Raw genomic sequence first — 16,675 nt, forward strand, 5'->3', positions numbered from 1 at the left:
ACTGCTAATACACAGCGCTATCAAATATTTCTATCAGTGTGGATGCAACACTTCTTCATGCTAACTGTAAAAGTATATACTAGATACCTTAACACTAGGTGTACTCGGTGTAGAAATTGGGCATTTACATACAAAAGCACATATGTGCATATAAACCTTTGTGCTTGCATCCCAGTACATGCCCAAAGACCATCCAGTGAAGAGCTTGTAAAATAAGAACGTTCATTATTTCTTTGATGACAGCTTTCTTAAACTTCTGAATGGAATGGAATCATACAGAAGGAGTTTCTGCTCATTGCTAATGGCATTGACCCTCAAATTTCATTCAGTTTGGGCAGTGAAAGCCAACCAGCTAATTTCACTTTCCAATAACAATCAGTGAAACTGATTGATTCTAAGCAATTCTAGTTCCACTCTGTTGAGCTTTACATCACAGTTCTGTACAGGACTGCTTGGTTTCATCAAAATTGAGAAAATAACATTTAATAGCTGGTCTTCTCTTAAAGGATGACTGACGCAGAAGATAAAATCTTTGGCCTAAACTGTTCTGCAATATCCACTGCAAACATCATAATCATACATACCTCTGTAATAAGAAAGTAAATGTTATTTTCAGCATATCCAATCTATAGCTATGAATGGACCCTACCAGTTCTGTAAGGTACAGACATAAAGATCTATAAGGTCCATTCATCAGCAGAAAAAAACCTTGTGAACAGATAACTGGAACAAAGTGAGAGATTACATTTCAAACCTGAGACCAGCATGAGCCTAACTCTTAAGTCAAGATCTACAGTGTGCTATTAAGAACTACAGCATTCCTTTTCCTGGGAGAATACCGAACAGAGGAATCTTTAAAATTGATTACTTGCTCTGAACTAAACATCCACTGCTTCTGAATTGCCCTCAAAGTACAATTTGCTGCAAAATATTATGATTCCGAGCAACACATCCAGGTTTTCCTGGAGCTGGGTTAAAAATAAAGCACAGTCACCCAAACAATTATAATCCTGAACACAATCATGAGATCCAGCTAAACTGCGTGTGAAGGTTCAGATAGTTTTCATTCTGTCCTTATCTGAAACAGCACACAGATTTTTGTAAATATATGCTATGAAGTACCATAATCAGATCTCTAATCCAGTTTAGTTTTTAAAACAATTGAAATTATATGCATAATCAGTCTTCTATATTTGATTAAATAAAAACGCTGGCAGGTAACAGTAATGTCTCTGTAGTCAGGACTCATTTAGAAGCATTATCAAATCTGAATTTAATATTCCTTTCATTTTACCAGCTTTCACTGGATTTCACACTAATAGTTCTTTCCCCTCTGCTTTTCTCATTAATTACCTTTCAATTGTATTTCTGGGAGGGTGAAAACGCATCTTTTCAAAGGATTCTTTTATGACAACACATTACTTTAACCATGCTCCCTGTCTCTCATACAGCTGGATTTAGCATGCACAAAAACGGGGGTGCTGCCCATGTCCATAAACCTCCGTTCCCATTTGGTCAGAATGGAATTAGGATTCTTTACTGAGGTCCCTTCAGAGATTACTGTCAAAGGGGCCTGGAATGGTGATTAAAAGGAGAAATCCTGAAGTTGGGTTTTCCAATGTCAATGCTACGCATGTCATCTGAGGCCAAGTATTAGGAAGTAACAATGCCTCTTTCTCCCACGAATCAAGGGCTACAGCAAAGGCTGTTCAAAAATCACAATTTTCTTGAGGTATTTTGCTCATGTTTTTGGGAAGTAAATACATGGAGAGCAGGATCGTCCCCAATTACTCATGGGAGGAAGGAGAGAAACTTCCCATATTTTGCAATCACAAAGCCTTTCATCTAGGCCACTGCAGATTCTTGGACACCCTTGGAGGCTTGCTCTTGGTTTCTTCATTGCAGATTCAAGACAGGCACCAGATGCTGAAAGCAGCATTTGAATTCTGTTTGTGTAACAGTGAACTATCCTCAGCCTTTTCAAGCCCACTGATTTCAAATACAACAAGCGATGTTCTGACTGTAAGCACCCTTCCTGCTTTTCCTTGTGAAACAAGTGTTTCCACGGGGACTTCTCGTGAGTTGAGGGTGAGAGAAGCACATGTATACTTGGAACTTATAAAACACAAAAATACAACATTTCTATTAGTCAGCGGCAGTGACAACAAAACAGCATCTTAATGAAATGAATTAGAGATCCACCTATTGACAATATTCTCGCAGATATCTGGTGCATGAAGATAGTAGGAATCATTTAAACTTTTCTGGATCTCTACTCCTCTGCTGCAAGACAAGTTTGCACCTACCAACAGAACTTGTGATCTGACCTCATCTTAAAGAGGGATGTAGGTGCACATATATGCCAACAACTGTAGAAAGGAACAAAGCAGACCTACCCTGTAGCCAACATCTTCTGTGATAACTGCTGTGTCGACCACGCAACCTGCTTGCCACAAGGTCTCTTTGATACTGCAACCATAGAGGAACACATTCTTTTTCTGGGAGTGTCCATGGTAGTCACAGAACACCTAGGGAGGAAAGAAAGGCAAAATCTGTAATACTGAAGTAAGCTTTGTGGTTCTTCACAACAGACACTATAAATACTAGAGGATTGTATGTGAGGAATTACACCTTTGTCAGTGCTCTTCAGACAAACTCAGAGCAGAGCTCTGGGCCAAGCCTATAATCAGTGTCAAACTTTGTTAGTCAGCCGTACCTCGTTTTACCTATTGGAACTGACATGATCTCATGAATCCAGTGTCAACACCGGTGCATTTCTGTCCACAGCAGAAATAAACATGACATCTGTGCAAGATTCCATGCCAACCGAGGAACCTGAGAGTTCATGGTAACTTATGATACAACGGAGCAATTTGTTGGGCTCCTCTGACTTCTCAACTCTAGCATTAGCCTCAGGAGATTTTAAAACTGCACCTTTTGCCAGCAATTAATCACCTTGGCTTCTTTAAACACAAAAACTGTGCTACACAATGTTTAGGAAAATGTAATTGTGCAGTTGTGTAAAAATGTATTGTATGTGGTCAGATACTTACATGAATTCCTGGACATAAAGCACGGGACATTATCTTTGTCAGACAAATAATCTGATTCCACACAACGTAATGTATCTATTTAATCCATCTCTCATGTCAGCTATCATATAAACTAGGTACAAGGTACATTCCAGGTTTTAATGGAAGTTTTGATTGCCTTCATAGGCACATATCAACTTTGATAAAAATGAAAATCACGATTTAATGACCCAAGAGGAAAATATTGACCCAAGTGTTAAATAATAATCAATCTCATTGCCCTCCGGAATATGAAGTCAATATAGACACTGCTGTTACATATATTCTCCATGTCTTTATCAGAAACATTCAGAAATCCAGCAGTGAAAAGACAAGGATTTCTAAAGAGAAGAAACTGGTTTGTTTTAAGGCAATATTCATTGCCGATTAGAAAGGAACATCGTGATATCATTTAAATAGTTTTCTGAGGCATCTATCAGAGACAAAGGGACAGGTGTCATAAGGTAGGGAAGCACTGTGGATCAATTAAAAAGATGAGGAAGAAAGATACATATTCTTATATAAACATAGACAGGAGGAGAGAAACAGATGGAATAGATCAACTTCTTCCACCAACTGTTAAGGCAAGTTTTACCCTAGTATGCTTGTTTAGTAGTTATACAGTAACTCAGTTTAGCTGCAGCCAGTCAGGAAGTTTAATTACCTAAGGAACTGAGCATTTAAATTCCTCCAGCTGCTCTGACAAGCTGCACGTTGATTGGAGATGCTAAGACACTCACACGCAGATTCATCCCACAAGTCCTAGTTAACAGGACTGCTATAGCCACAGAACATCCTGAGTTGGACAGGACCTGTAAAAGGATCACCCAGTCCAACACATGGGGCTTATGCAGTCCTACACTTCAAGCAACTGCCTGAAAAACAGGGAATTATCCCATAAAGCCCCCTTCTAAACAGCTGCATTTATTGGTTCTTTTAATGACAGGCATTTTTCCAGTTAGCGTTCCATCTATGCTTCCAGCAATACAGTCATAGATTAGTTTAACCACAGGTACCAACTAGAATTTACTCCTATGAATATCAAAGAAGGTTTTATAGCTGTGGTTCTATTTTGAGGCAGAGATCCCAGCTCAACCAGGTATCAATTACCTGCCAATTTACAGAATTACTAACATGCAAGATGCATATATTATTACCTAAAAGATTACTTATCAGAAACCACACAGGGATGATCAGCTGCTCAGATAGCTGTGCTGCCTGATAAGCAGGAGGTCCATAATTCTGCATCTCAAGAGTGAATCCTTAAGTGACAAGTCTGGAACAAGCCTTCCATATTAGTAAAGCATTGTAAAAGCCAGGCTCTGTAACACCACTATTTCATGCCATGGGATGAATCCATGACTGCCACCCACCTCCACAGCAGAGAAGTCAACACTACTGGAAATGTTTCCATTCCATTTGTGTATCATATATACCTACATTTTAATTAATTTTACTGAGCACTGCAGTTATTCTCAATGTTTATGACAAATCGTTTTGTTTTTGTTTTTACAATGCATTCTTCTGCTCTATTTTTATTCTACAGAGTAGCTCAAGCCTCACCACTCAGCCAAGACAAAACTGTATTTTATAGTTGCAGCACCCAATGAAGAACTTTCCTTGGGTTAAGCCTGGGCAACCACAAGGTAAACTTGAGACCTACCCACCCCTTTTTTCTCTCTATCCTTCTTGTACAGCTGTGACACCAACACACAGTCAAATTCCAAGTCTGGTGTTCACTGGGGTATGACTCAAGACACACATGCAAATTTTTATCTATTTAAAGTAATGTGCCAGCACTGAGCACCACAAAGGTAAGGACTGCTTTCAAACTCAAAAACAATCCCCCTCATGACTCACAGAATCAGGAAGCTTTTAAAACAAAGGAAAAGCAAGACAGAAAATGGATGCAAATACTCTTTTTTTTCCTTAGTAGCTTCGTGAGAGGACCCAATCTCAGACTGCTGAGGTAGACACGTTTAGGATGCTTTGCTCACAAAAAGCTATGTACTTGCAGTCAGATTCTGTTTCCAACCTTGATAGAATATCTCAAAAAGCAAACACCGCTTTGTGTCTCCTGGTCCCTAACAGCATCTTCCTGTCCCCTCCAAAAGTAACTTGCTCTTTGCTGCAGCTTGATCCCTCTGTAAGAGCTACACTTTTCCTGTTGCATCCTGCAAGTGCACTGTCAACTGTAATTCACAAACTGCACATTTCCTCACCACGAATGCTCAAGGGGAAAAAGCAACATCTCTTTCCCCTTCAGTCCTAGCTGCTCCCAAGCTTAGCTCTCTGATACTCCCGCTGCTCTCAGTTGAAAAGAAACCACCCTCAGTGGAGAGTTGCAATACTACAGCGTATCCAGCCCCTTCTTTTACTAGGGTTTCCAAAACCAACAAGAGAAGCAAAAATAAATAAACAAATAAAGCACTTAGATGGCTGTTTTCTATGGCTGAAGTTACCAATTAAAATGGGTTTGGTTTGAAAGGCCGCTAACTTTAAAGTTATTTCCTTTTCACTTTCAAGAAGCTTTCCTTTCCTTTGAAGAAACTGCTTGCGCATCCCCAAGATAAATTAAACTAATTCACTCCACAGAAATCATTTGGCTATCAGTGAAATTGCCTTCATGGCATCTTGGCAGTGAGTGCAGGGCAGAAGAAATCCAGCTTCTTCTGGAGTTGGGAAAAGACATTTGCGAGCATGTATAAACCAAAATCAATGTACTCTTCAAAGGCAAAGAAAAAATCAGTTTACCACGTCTGACATACTGCCTGTGAGTGAGAGACATGATACGATCAATAGTCTTACTTCACTCAGCAAGATGAAAACTTCCACTGGGCGCATGTTCAACTTCATGCATCTGGATGTGACAGGGATGGTTATGATAAATTTAAATTAAAAAGGCCCAATACGATTAGCACAATAAAACAAAACTGATCAGATGTAGCTCAAAACCCAAAGAAAATGTAGGTGGAATAAACTCTCAGATACAAGCTGAACTTCCAGTAGATTCCTTGGAGTGCAGAGCTCGATGTCAGGGCTGTCATTTAGGCCAAAAATAGCATATTTCCACAAATATTCACTTAAAGAAACTCACAGACATTTTCACCTTGTCTGAGGATTTTCTCATCAAGACCAGAGTGAACAGTGCATCTTAGGACATTTCCTGCCTAACTGGGGCTATAAGAAGCCAACTTGCTGTTCCATCCACTTCCATTCTGTTCATCAACATTTGAAACCATCAGTGTTTTTTTTTTATCCTGAGGTCTCAGAACTATTCATTCTGTTGGGCATCAAGACCGAACAGATGGGGACAGATCCCAGACATATGCCAGTAGTATCACCCCTCATGAACTTCCGGTAGTTCCCCCAAAAAGTCATTTTCTTCTCACTGAAGCAGCAGAAAAGTTCAACCATTTTGAAAGCTAACTTGTGTTTCTCTGATTGCACAGATTGCTCCAGTTTGGGCTTTTGCATGATCCATTCAGACTATGTCTTCACAGAATTTCTCCTGTCATTGCCAGAAAGATAACAATAACTTACTAACAATATCTAGTTTAGCTGAAGTACTTTGAGGATACTAAGGAGCTGTAAGGAATTTGTATTCACTCTGCAGGTGCACGAAGACTCTGAAGTTTGGAGTTGGTTAGAAGATTCAGTAGATAACCCAAGACTTTCAAAAACACCCCACAATGATGAAAGTATAGCGGTATAGTATGCTTTCCACATCTCTAACCATAAAACAGGGCTGTTGACACAACTGCAATAATCCATCTGCGTGCAATAACCCATAGAAGATACAGGGAGTTACTCACCACAGGGGCCCGGTTGATGCTGCGCAGATAATACAGAAGACCTTTGGTGTGGTAAATTGTTGGATGGAGCTGAGAACTGGGAGTCAGCCACTGCCTGTTCAGATCATCTCCACTCAAGGAACAACGGTGGCTGAAATCACAAAGCAACACATCACAAACAAAAGTTGATTCCAAAGAGTTCCTGATTCTGGCAAGACCTGGCACAAAGATGGGGAATGCCAATTAAAACACAGATCAAAGACTTTTAACACTGGGTTGGAATGAATCAACAGTCGGTACATTTCAGAGGTGCGTACCACCATGCAGATTTTATCATCCCCTTTCCTTCCAGAATTCAGACAGTTACAGCCCTGAAAATAAATGCAGATTTTCCTTTACTTAAGTACATACACAATCAGGACCACTTACAAACAAAATTACCTTCGGAAACGCTCTAAATTCTGCGCTATCTACAAAACTCACCCAGCTTACGTGCACAGCAAAGGCTTCTCAAAACCTCCACAGCAAATAAGTACATCCAACTCCTACTCATTCTAATTGAAGACAGGTGCTTGAATCTCTTCGACCGGCCTGAAATATGTATGCACTTAAATGAGATGAGCTGGATATCTCATTTAAGCTCCTCCGCTCATGAGAAATGTAGCTATCTGAAGCACATCAAGAAGATCTTGATGCATGCTACATCATTATGTGGAACAATTACCTAGATTCACTGCAAAGACTGGATAAAAAGCTAAATAAGGATCCTAGATTTGCACTGAGAAAGTGTTTTCATTAGTTGGATTGAAAATATTCTGCTCCTGACTCAGTGATCAGTGAAAAAATCTGCAGGATATTTGATTGTAAGGAGCAGCACATCATTGTACAATTTTGCAGAATCTGACTAATTTCCCTCATTAGTGATTGTGTGCACTGCAGAGCCTAATTATTGTAAGTACTGGACAAATTTCTAGCTACAGAGTTACATCCAGCTTTGCTGTTCCAGCCTCCTAGTCACAGAATAAGTACAGATGTATTCCTGGGGACACAATCTGGCGGTCTGAAGATAGAATCTCGCATTGCAACTGGGGTGCATTGCATCCAGCGTTATCAGTGAGCCTTGCAAATAATGCTTGCAGAAAAAAGGTCTTAAGGCTGGAATACTTCAAAAAATACTAGATACAATGGAGAACTGGTTAAGAAAGGAAAACAAAGAAACAATAAAATCCACTAAAAATGTCATACGTTTCTAATGGAGAAAAACAAGGTCTCTGATGCCATCTTGGGGTTTCTGGCAACATCACAAGACTCATTCTGACTTTACTCTAGTTTCAGTGTTACCTGAATTCCCTTTTTTCCTCATAACCCACAGCTGCTACATTGCTCATTCTGAAAGCTGAAAAATATTGCCAGTAACAAAAGCATGAGAAGTCACTGAATGCTTCTACCAAATATTCTATGTAAAAACATGACCGTTTCTGTTATGTTTCTTAATAGCCCTTCAGGCAAAGTTACCTGCAGGCTCACCTTTCCTGACCTGCAAGAGAACAGATGCTCAGCTGAGATTTACAAGTGTATTTCTGCCAAGAACTTGTGTGCATACACAGTTTCCTTCCAGCAGGCGTAACTCCATTCTAAAAGTCACTAAACAAAAAGCCAGTTTGTAAATATATATATAAATTATTCTTCTTTCTGAACACAAGAAGAAATTAGATGTTCTCTTAGAAAAGGAGGCAAGAAAAACTAATCGATCCTGTTGCATTGCAGTGTTTCTCATTGCAGCATTAGATTCTGCTATGGACTGTGGTCTGGAATGTAGGGCTGGTTCACAAGCACATCTTGTACACAGCATGCTGACATGTTCATAGGTCACAGTACCCTCACTCTTCAGTCTTTACTCTGCCCATGTTGCAATTTACCAATTCCATCATTCTGATACAAAAGGAGGTTCTTCCTAGAGGAGACTCTATGACAGTTCAATTGCCCCATGACATTCACAGGCTAATTTATAATGGAAGGAAGGTAAAATCTCACCAAGAAGGCAAGAACTGGGAGGCAGAGTTCAGTTTTGTCCTCCAGTGATTAGTATCTTCGCTCATTCGAATGACCTTTAGATATTAGCCCTCTGCCTGGCAGCCTGTAGCCATAGCTCTGAAGGAGATGCAGAACTTTAATTAAATTATGAGACACTGATTTTTCCAACCTCGCTCACTCCCTCTGACCATACTGTTATAGGCTGTTTATTTTTGGAGATCCCCACCAGCTCTGTTCCCTTGCTCCTTTCCTCCTTCTCTTCCTCTCCTAATAGCGATGACATTCGCAGATAATGGTTTTGTCCGTTATGCTCTGCATCCAAGGGTGAAGGTAAAATATTAAGCTGATCTCAAGTGCTGATAGCAAATAAAGAGACTGGAAAGCTGAGACTGGCTTTCTACATTTGGCAAGATTTAATGAAATTCACTTCTCAAACCAAAGGCATTTCTCACAACGTAGTTCCAAGCTACTGTATTTGCTTTAAGTGCTTTATGTCTTCTCTCCTTTGCAGCATTAGTGAGACTACGTGACAGCCTGGATGGGACTCCCAGCAGCTCAAACCAAGTGATGAAAATGTTTGCCACAAGGAATTCCAATAGAGTAAAGGAAACCCCACCTCTACCTCTAAACAGATTACCCGTAATTAAATTGTATTTCTCTTGCTCACAAGTCTGATGCTTTGAACTTCTGTTATAGCTCTACCTCCTTTTCTACCTTTAAACAGTTCTTTGACGGGGGTCAGCATGTGGGACAGCTGTTAGCTGCCTCCTGGGGTACTGCTTGACTACCAGAGCACAGAAAAAAGGAAACTATTTGCTCCTTTGTTCTACATAAGAACTGAAGTGGCTCCATTAAACGTTCGGCCACAACCTTTGAGATACACGATCCATTAGTGCTACTGTAGAAAGGATCAGTTCCACAATTTGAAGTAGTTTGTGCAAATATCACACATCTCTCCCACCAATCAAGACCAAACACTTTTGACCTTCTCCTCCAAGCAGACTCTGGGGCTGTAACGTTTCTGTAAGTAGTTCTAGAATAACTCAGGAAAAGCCACAGAGCTGGTAGAAGATGGGACCCTCAAAGCATAACTAAGGTGTTCTAAAAACGTACGTAGCCAGAAAACACTGCCACAGTGATCCACAGCAAAGCACCCAGCACTCACAACTGTCTGAGGAAAGAAACGCTTGGGTTGTCTGCCTTTCAGATATACTAGTGCCATGCAGCCCTGGAAAATGAACAGAAAGTAGTCAAGCCCACACCCTGAAGCAAAGATTTGATGGAACACGCTCAGCTCTCCTGTGACTGGCTGTGAGCAAAGAAAACTCAACCACAGGTGAATTTGTTGATGACTGTTGGTTTCAAATATCAGTACACATCATCAGTAATACTCCTGCACCTCTGCAAGCCGCACCTCTAAAGATGTATAAAGGCAGGTAGTCATTCTGAACTGCAAATGGGAGAACTACTCTAAAAAAGCCAGATCCTTAAAATCTCAAATTGATACACCACAGTCATAAAGATGAGGTTGAGTTTTCTCTTCTGAATACACAGGCAGTAAATGCACTTCTAAGAGAAGCATTAGACCTTGCTCTGAAGGCAGGGACACCTCACAGAGAGTTAATGAGAAAGAGGTTAAGTTGCTAAAGCACGGACCTATTCAGTTAAAAACAGAATGATATTTTAAGTCTGTTTGCAATTTTAAGACCTTGCTTTTAATCTTGTACCTCGACGTCTGACATCAAGTTTTAATGAAGATTCATCCTCTTTTTTTCTCTCACCCTTAGGTCTGCTTGGTTTAAGAGCAAAGCAAAAGATCCCTGAGCGCCTCAGCTTCCAACTGTACTGAATTCTGAAATGTCTTTGGACTGGGAGACATGAACTAGTCCTAACCCAAGGCTGATATTGTCAACAGAACCCTTCAGTTGGCTGCTGTAAGACTGGTTCGATGCCCTGCATGGAAAGAAAAATGAGAGGGGAAAAAGAGAGAAGGGAACACATGGGGAGGAGAGGGGAAAAAAGAAAACAAACACCAAAAAACAAAACAAACCAAAACAAAAAAAAAAACACTAAAACAAAAGGGAAAAGGAAATATGAAATAAAGACATGGGGGGGATAAATGTAATGCACAAGATATTAGACCAGGAAGAAAGCGAGAAGTGGAAAGAGAGGAAAGTCACTTTTTAAAGAAAAGATGTTGCTGTGCTTGGAAGATAAAATGATTCAAAATCTCCTGTCCATTACAGATAAATGGAAAGACAGGGCCCATCATATCAAATGAATGATGTCAGGACTGATAATAACAGCACCTGGGGCACAGTGAACTATGAAATCTAAAGGGATGCATTGTGTTTGATATGTAGAGAGCAACATCACCATTCACTGTGCATCTTAAAAGCAGACAGCAGTACCAGCACAGGATAAGAATATCTATAAAGGAAAGTAGGCACAAGTAAACATCAGGATGCCGTTGAACAGCGTGTGGCAGCCTCAGACAGACACAGCATGCTGGACTTATAAATAACTACTGCTTACCCAGGATGGAAGCAAGAGGAATATTTGCATTAAGGTGTTTTGGTCTTGCAATTAAGAAAGCTCAGATCAACCTGAGATGTGAGTACATGTGGAGAGGGCAGGTGGAATCGTGAATTTTCTTGATTGTTAACCTTTTCAGAGAACAAGGCAGTGATGTTGGAAAGCAGCAGAACCAGTAAAGCCCTCCCTCATAATTAAAAGGAAGATGTGACAGAAATAGAATTATTTTTTTACAGCCTGAAGTCCATGCGCTGGAACTGACTACATTCACCATACATTTATTCCATGGAGATGCTCATCCAATGCCATCTAGTCGTTGCATTACAGCATTGCCCTGCGATGTCTATGGTCATTCTAGAAACAGGAAGCCCCCACAACAACAGCAATATTGGAGGCTTTAAACTGTGTGCAATCCAATGAAACACCAGCTTATGGCAACTAACAGTCTTCCATTTTCTGAAATATCTGCCTTAATTGCATTAGAGAAATGTTGAAGTACTGAGTACTGCTTCGTAGAGCTCTTCATATAATCCATTTCATTTTATAGCAGATAAATATACAGATAAGCACTACAGGACTCTACAGCTGGAATCAAAGATGGGGAAAAAGAGGGCAAGGTGTTTTCCTACTGTGCTCTGGGCTGCATCATTAATTTCATAGTGAAACTTCTTTCCCATCATTTAAGTGAGCTGCTTAAAGTTCCCTCTGGGATACCTCACTTGGGCATCTTGGCAAGCCACGGGGTTTCACTGAAGAAATGTGATCCCTTCCCCATTTACTTCAGGAAACAAAGGGGGCAATGTTCTTTCTTTGTTCAGGGATTGAAGTTACCAGATTTTCATTTGTTCACAGTGAAATATAGGTGAATATCTGCAAGGCATATATACAGGCACCAATGACCAAAGCAGTTTCCATCCACATTACTGCAGCTAACAATTCACTACTGATCATAGCTTATCTCTTAGATGACACTCGTACTATCTGGCTGCCAACCAACTGAACAAGGCCACTGGAAAGATCCTGACCACTTTAGACCACTGCTGCTCAAAGACTTTTCCATTTCAGCACAGATTAATGAATCCATGATGCGTTGTACTTCCTCTTGAGCAAATGGTGTTCTAAAGCACCACTCCATCAGCTTCTTCTTGCCTACCCACATCAGAGCATTGATGCTAATTAGCATAACGAGCCTTCAGAGTTTCACCTTCTACATCTGACTGATTTTTTTTACAGTGGACAATTCTTCCTTCCCAAGATAAATGATTTAGTCTGTGCTTTCTCCTTTTGGTCCGTGTAACTGTGTCTCTGTCCTTGTTCTGATAGGAGAGTTCCTTTTCTCTCAGCGGACACATTTCATTAAGCCGCACTTTGTCACAAACCAGTTAGACACAGAATGAGATCTGCATCATTCCCAGCTAACACTGTCAATGTCATAATCAAATGAGACAAGAAGTTCACATGACCTACTGAAAAGGTGAGTTAACAGCCTTATCACAGCTAAACTACCTCCTCAGTTCCACATGAAAGGACGCTCATCAGATTTCTACTATATTAGCTGCAACAACAGTAACTATCAAATATGAGAACAAATTCACCTGCAGTTGGTGACACTTTGCACTGTCATTTATGAGGAAAATGCAAGTTATGATGATCTGTACTGTTTTGTGGAGGAGTAAATAAGGATTCAGGAAGCACCTAAAAACTGAAAGTTTCTTGACACCTACCATGAGATTGAGTCATCTTTAGACCCTTTTTGCAACAACTTCAAATACTTTCTCACTGGTAAGAAAGCCCAAAACAGAATTTTTAGTCACTAGTTCTGACTGGAAAAAGTAATTTTCAACTCAAGATTTTTCTTTTAACAAGTACCTGCTTCCTGCTGGAAATCATAGCTTTTCCTCAGCTCATTCTCTTCAAAACTTGGAGTTTTCCATCAAAACTTCAAATTGGCCAGTTCAGAATGTTAAACTGTTTAAGAGATGCCCTCAGCATATGGCAGAATATGTGCACTTAAGGATTCTAAGGTACTCATTCTTCTCTGCCAAAGCGCCTCTTTGTCTGGGCCACGTGTCCTACAACACAACTTAAAGCGCTGACAACACTAATTCAGTAAGATGCACAAATTAAGATGCAGCAGGGGAGGCAGGTGAAGCCAGGACAACGGGACAGCCAAGCAACTCCCAAATGGCACTGCAATGACATTTCCAAATGGAAATGATGTTTTTAAATGGGAAGATTTGGCTCCAATTTTGACTATTACTCATTGAAAAGCTTAAGTTTACCATGGGGAGAAAACAGTTCTTTAAGACAGCCTCATCCTCCTACAAACTCTTTCAGCAGATCCTAATTTTGCAGGCACAAATATTGAAAAGTGAAGACACTCATGCAACAAGGTAGCAAATCAGTGAAAAATTAAGACCAGAACCAGAGGTTTCAAGACAAAGGACTGAATAACTAACATTTTACTTTTGAAGTAATGTCCTTCAGCCTGCTTCTAAGTCTTGCATTGTTCACTTTCTTAATTTAAATATGGTTTACATTCATATACCTGAAGAAAGGTTCTTAACTGACTTAAGCTAATTGCTCACATATGGATTGCATTAATTGAGTTGATTTAAATATCGGGTAGTTATATCAGTGCAATCTCCATATACAAATGAACACTAAGAAATACATTTTCCAGATGACTGTTCTAAAATTTAAACCCAACTAAGTGACACATAAGAGCAAAGTGTGGCATCATAGATCAATAATAAGAACTACAAGCAGAGCCTTGCGTAGAGGCCAAGAATAAAAAATAAATAGAATGTGCAGAGATACCTTCAGATCTGTTCAATTTTCCTAGGATCCTTATGCAGCCCCATAGTCCAGTAGGTAGCACTCATTCCTACAGGCAAGAGCGAACTGAAGATGTTAATTAGAATGGGAGGAAAAGACCTCAGAACAGATGCTACGAATCAGAAATATTCTGCTAATAAGTTATAGAATAATTGGAGTAATCCAAAAACATTGTCAGTGAGTGCTGAAGAACCGTTGCACTTTTGTTTTAGTAATGAGAGTAATGAAACAAACACTGCACAAGGACTGTGGTCCAAGATATTATGATACAGTTCCCTTCTGGACCATCACTAACATCATCCTGGTCTAATCATGTTCAGCATCATCTAAAAGGTTTTGTCCAGCTTGTAACATCCCGCTTCCTGCTAGTCATTGATCAGGACATTGTGCGCCTACCTCAGAAGACAAACCAATTTTGGAAACCTAGAGTCCCTTTTCAGTTTGGGGCCTGCAAAGATCTGTGTATCAGACTTGTTTCAGCAAACTGACAGCAGCACGAGCAGAGATCTCAGTACATGAGACTGTGATGTGATTTATGCTGGAACTGACTGCAGGTTGACATATATGAAGACATACTATACTTCCTCCGTCAGTAAATTAGAGTACTGACAAAGCACCATTACCAGAAATATGCTGAGCGGTAGCTTATGAAATAACACAAACCCAAGAACACAGTTTGTCAACCACCCTCTCCATGGCAGGCACAGTTAAAGAAAGTAACACTAGACTTTGCTAATCACTCACATTGGAGGAGCTTTCCCTTCTTTCTTCCTACTTTTCTCCCTTTCTTTTTACAGTCACGCCTTAAAACCAATATGATTGTGATCATATTGCTACTGATGCCTACAGCTCCACTGGAAATGCCCGCTATAACAGGATATATACACTGTTGTGTGACGATGCCTACTAACTTCACAGGCTACTTGCATGACAAATACAATCTCCCCGCAATGAAGTAATAATTCCTCACAGGTTACTCAGCAATCATATACATGAATGCAAGCTTTTCCCCTTTCTGAACACAGAATTTCCAGCTCTGCCTGCCTAGTCCACTGAACAGTCACGAATTCCTATGAAACAATTTGATTTCTTTGCAATAAGTGTTCCTTTCTGTAGAGATAAGCAATAGTTACAGATCAGGTCTGTTTGCAATACAGTTTCCATGTCAAAATAGGAAAAAAAGCCAGAGCAAAACACTGAAAAAACAACAAAAGACTTATTTTCAAGTTATGCATTCCACCTGACTCTGAAGGGAAATGCATGTCTTCTATTGAACTAGACACGCATTCCATGCATCCTCAGAGATCAGGCAACCGCTGCTCTACCATCACTAGAAAAGCATCTGAGGGACTGATCTGTCACTGAGCAGAGTGAGCAGGCACAGATAAGTAAATCAGTTTGGGGTTATATCTGCAGATGCACTAAGTTGTTTTATTTACTTTCCCCCTATGCTTATGCACTACATGACTTCAAAGCTCAACTGAATGCTAATTCTGATACGAAAAGATGCACTAAAACAAATTGCACTTACGTAACTGCTCATCCAAGCACAGTGTCTCTGGGCACTGCACAATAGTAAAGTTAAACGAAGCATTCAATACCCACTTATTAAAATAAAGTATTCACTGGAGAAACCTGATGGGCTTGTAAATGTCTGCAAAACATTCAGGAAAAAAAAAAAAAATTAAAATATCCATATAAAATGCAGTAACTGATAAAATCGCTATAAAACAAAACAAAACAGACCCAATTCTCCAGGGAAACTCACATAATGGTGAGATTGGGCCAAGTGTTTAAGAGATGCCACGCAAGTGGTAAGTAAAGCTGGCACAGAAAAGTGAGGGCGCATAGAGAAAAATGAAGACTCCTAAGAAAAAGGATTTGAATTTGAGGGGAGATCTGCCTTAGAAACCAGGGCAAACACATTAAGTGCAGCAGTTTTGCTGGAAGATTCTAGTGGAAAAAAACAAAAGTCAAAGAAAAACTAGGACAGTAGATAGGAACAAATGTAAGCGGTTCTTATATACTTATGTGAGCAGAAATCTAAGCTGTTTTTTTTTTTTCCATAGCAATTGGCAAATTTTAATTGGGGGCTCGTACGATCAAAAAAAAATCCCTCTTGAAACAGATTTGTAAAGTGAAGTTACTTGAATTCTGAAATAAATGACCTGATTTTTCAAAATATGGAGCTACTCATCACTGCCTATTGAAGTTCAATAGAATTGCAAGCACTCAGCATCTTCCAAAGTCAGGAAATTCTTAACTAGCTTCCTAAAACATATTGGATCAGGGCAACTAATTTATGGTCCTTACTATTCGTTTTTATCTCTGTTCTTCAATTGAATCAGGAAGCTTTACGTATCAGAATATATCAGCAATATTCTAGAATGGAGGACACAGAAC

General features: G+C 39.9%; 1 protein-coding gene and 1 long non-coding RNA gene across 2 annotated transcripts in view; one reads left to right on the top strand and one right to left on the bottom strand.

Annotated features, from left to right (window-relative positions):
* Positions 1 to 72: 72 nt before the first annotated feature.
* Positions 73 to 16,675, bottom strand: part of LOC146758524 (cytosolic carboxypeptidase 4-like) — a 41,468-nt gene continuing 24,865 nt past the window's right edge. The window contains exons 2-3 of the mRNA XM_085514545.1: positions 6,887 to 7,016; positions 73 to 2,528 (exon numbers count right to left, since the gene is read on the bottom strand). Of these exons, the coding sequence (XP_085370671.1) occupies positions 2,334 to 2,528; positions 6,887 to 7,016 (325 nt within the window). The 3' untranslated portion in view covers positions 73 to 2,333. The remainder of the gene's footprint in view (positions 2,529 to 6,886; positions 7,017 to 16,675) is intronic.
* LOC146758525 (uncharacterized) lies at positions 7,023 to 9,565 on the top strand. The gene is made up of 2 exons (XR_014934008.1): positions 7,023 to 7,174; positions 9,411 to 9,565. It is a non-coding gene; the product is annotated as an uncharacterized LOC146758525 (long non-coding RNA).

This window comes from Coturnix japonica, chromosome 13 (assembly GCF_054131305.1).
Source record: "Coturnix japonica strain WE chromosome 13, WE-NBRP24, whole genome shotgun sequence".
NCBI lineage: Eukaryota > Metazoa > Chordata > Aves > Galliformes > Phasianidae > Coturnix > Coturnix japonica.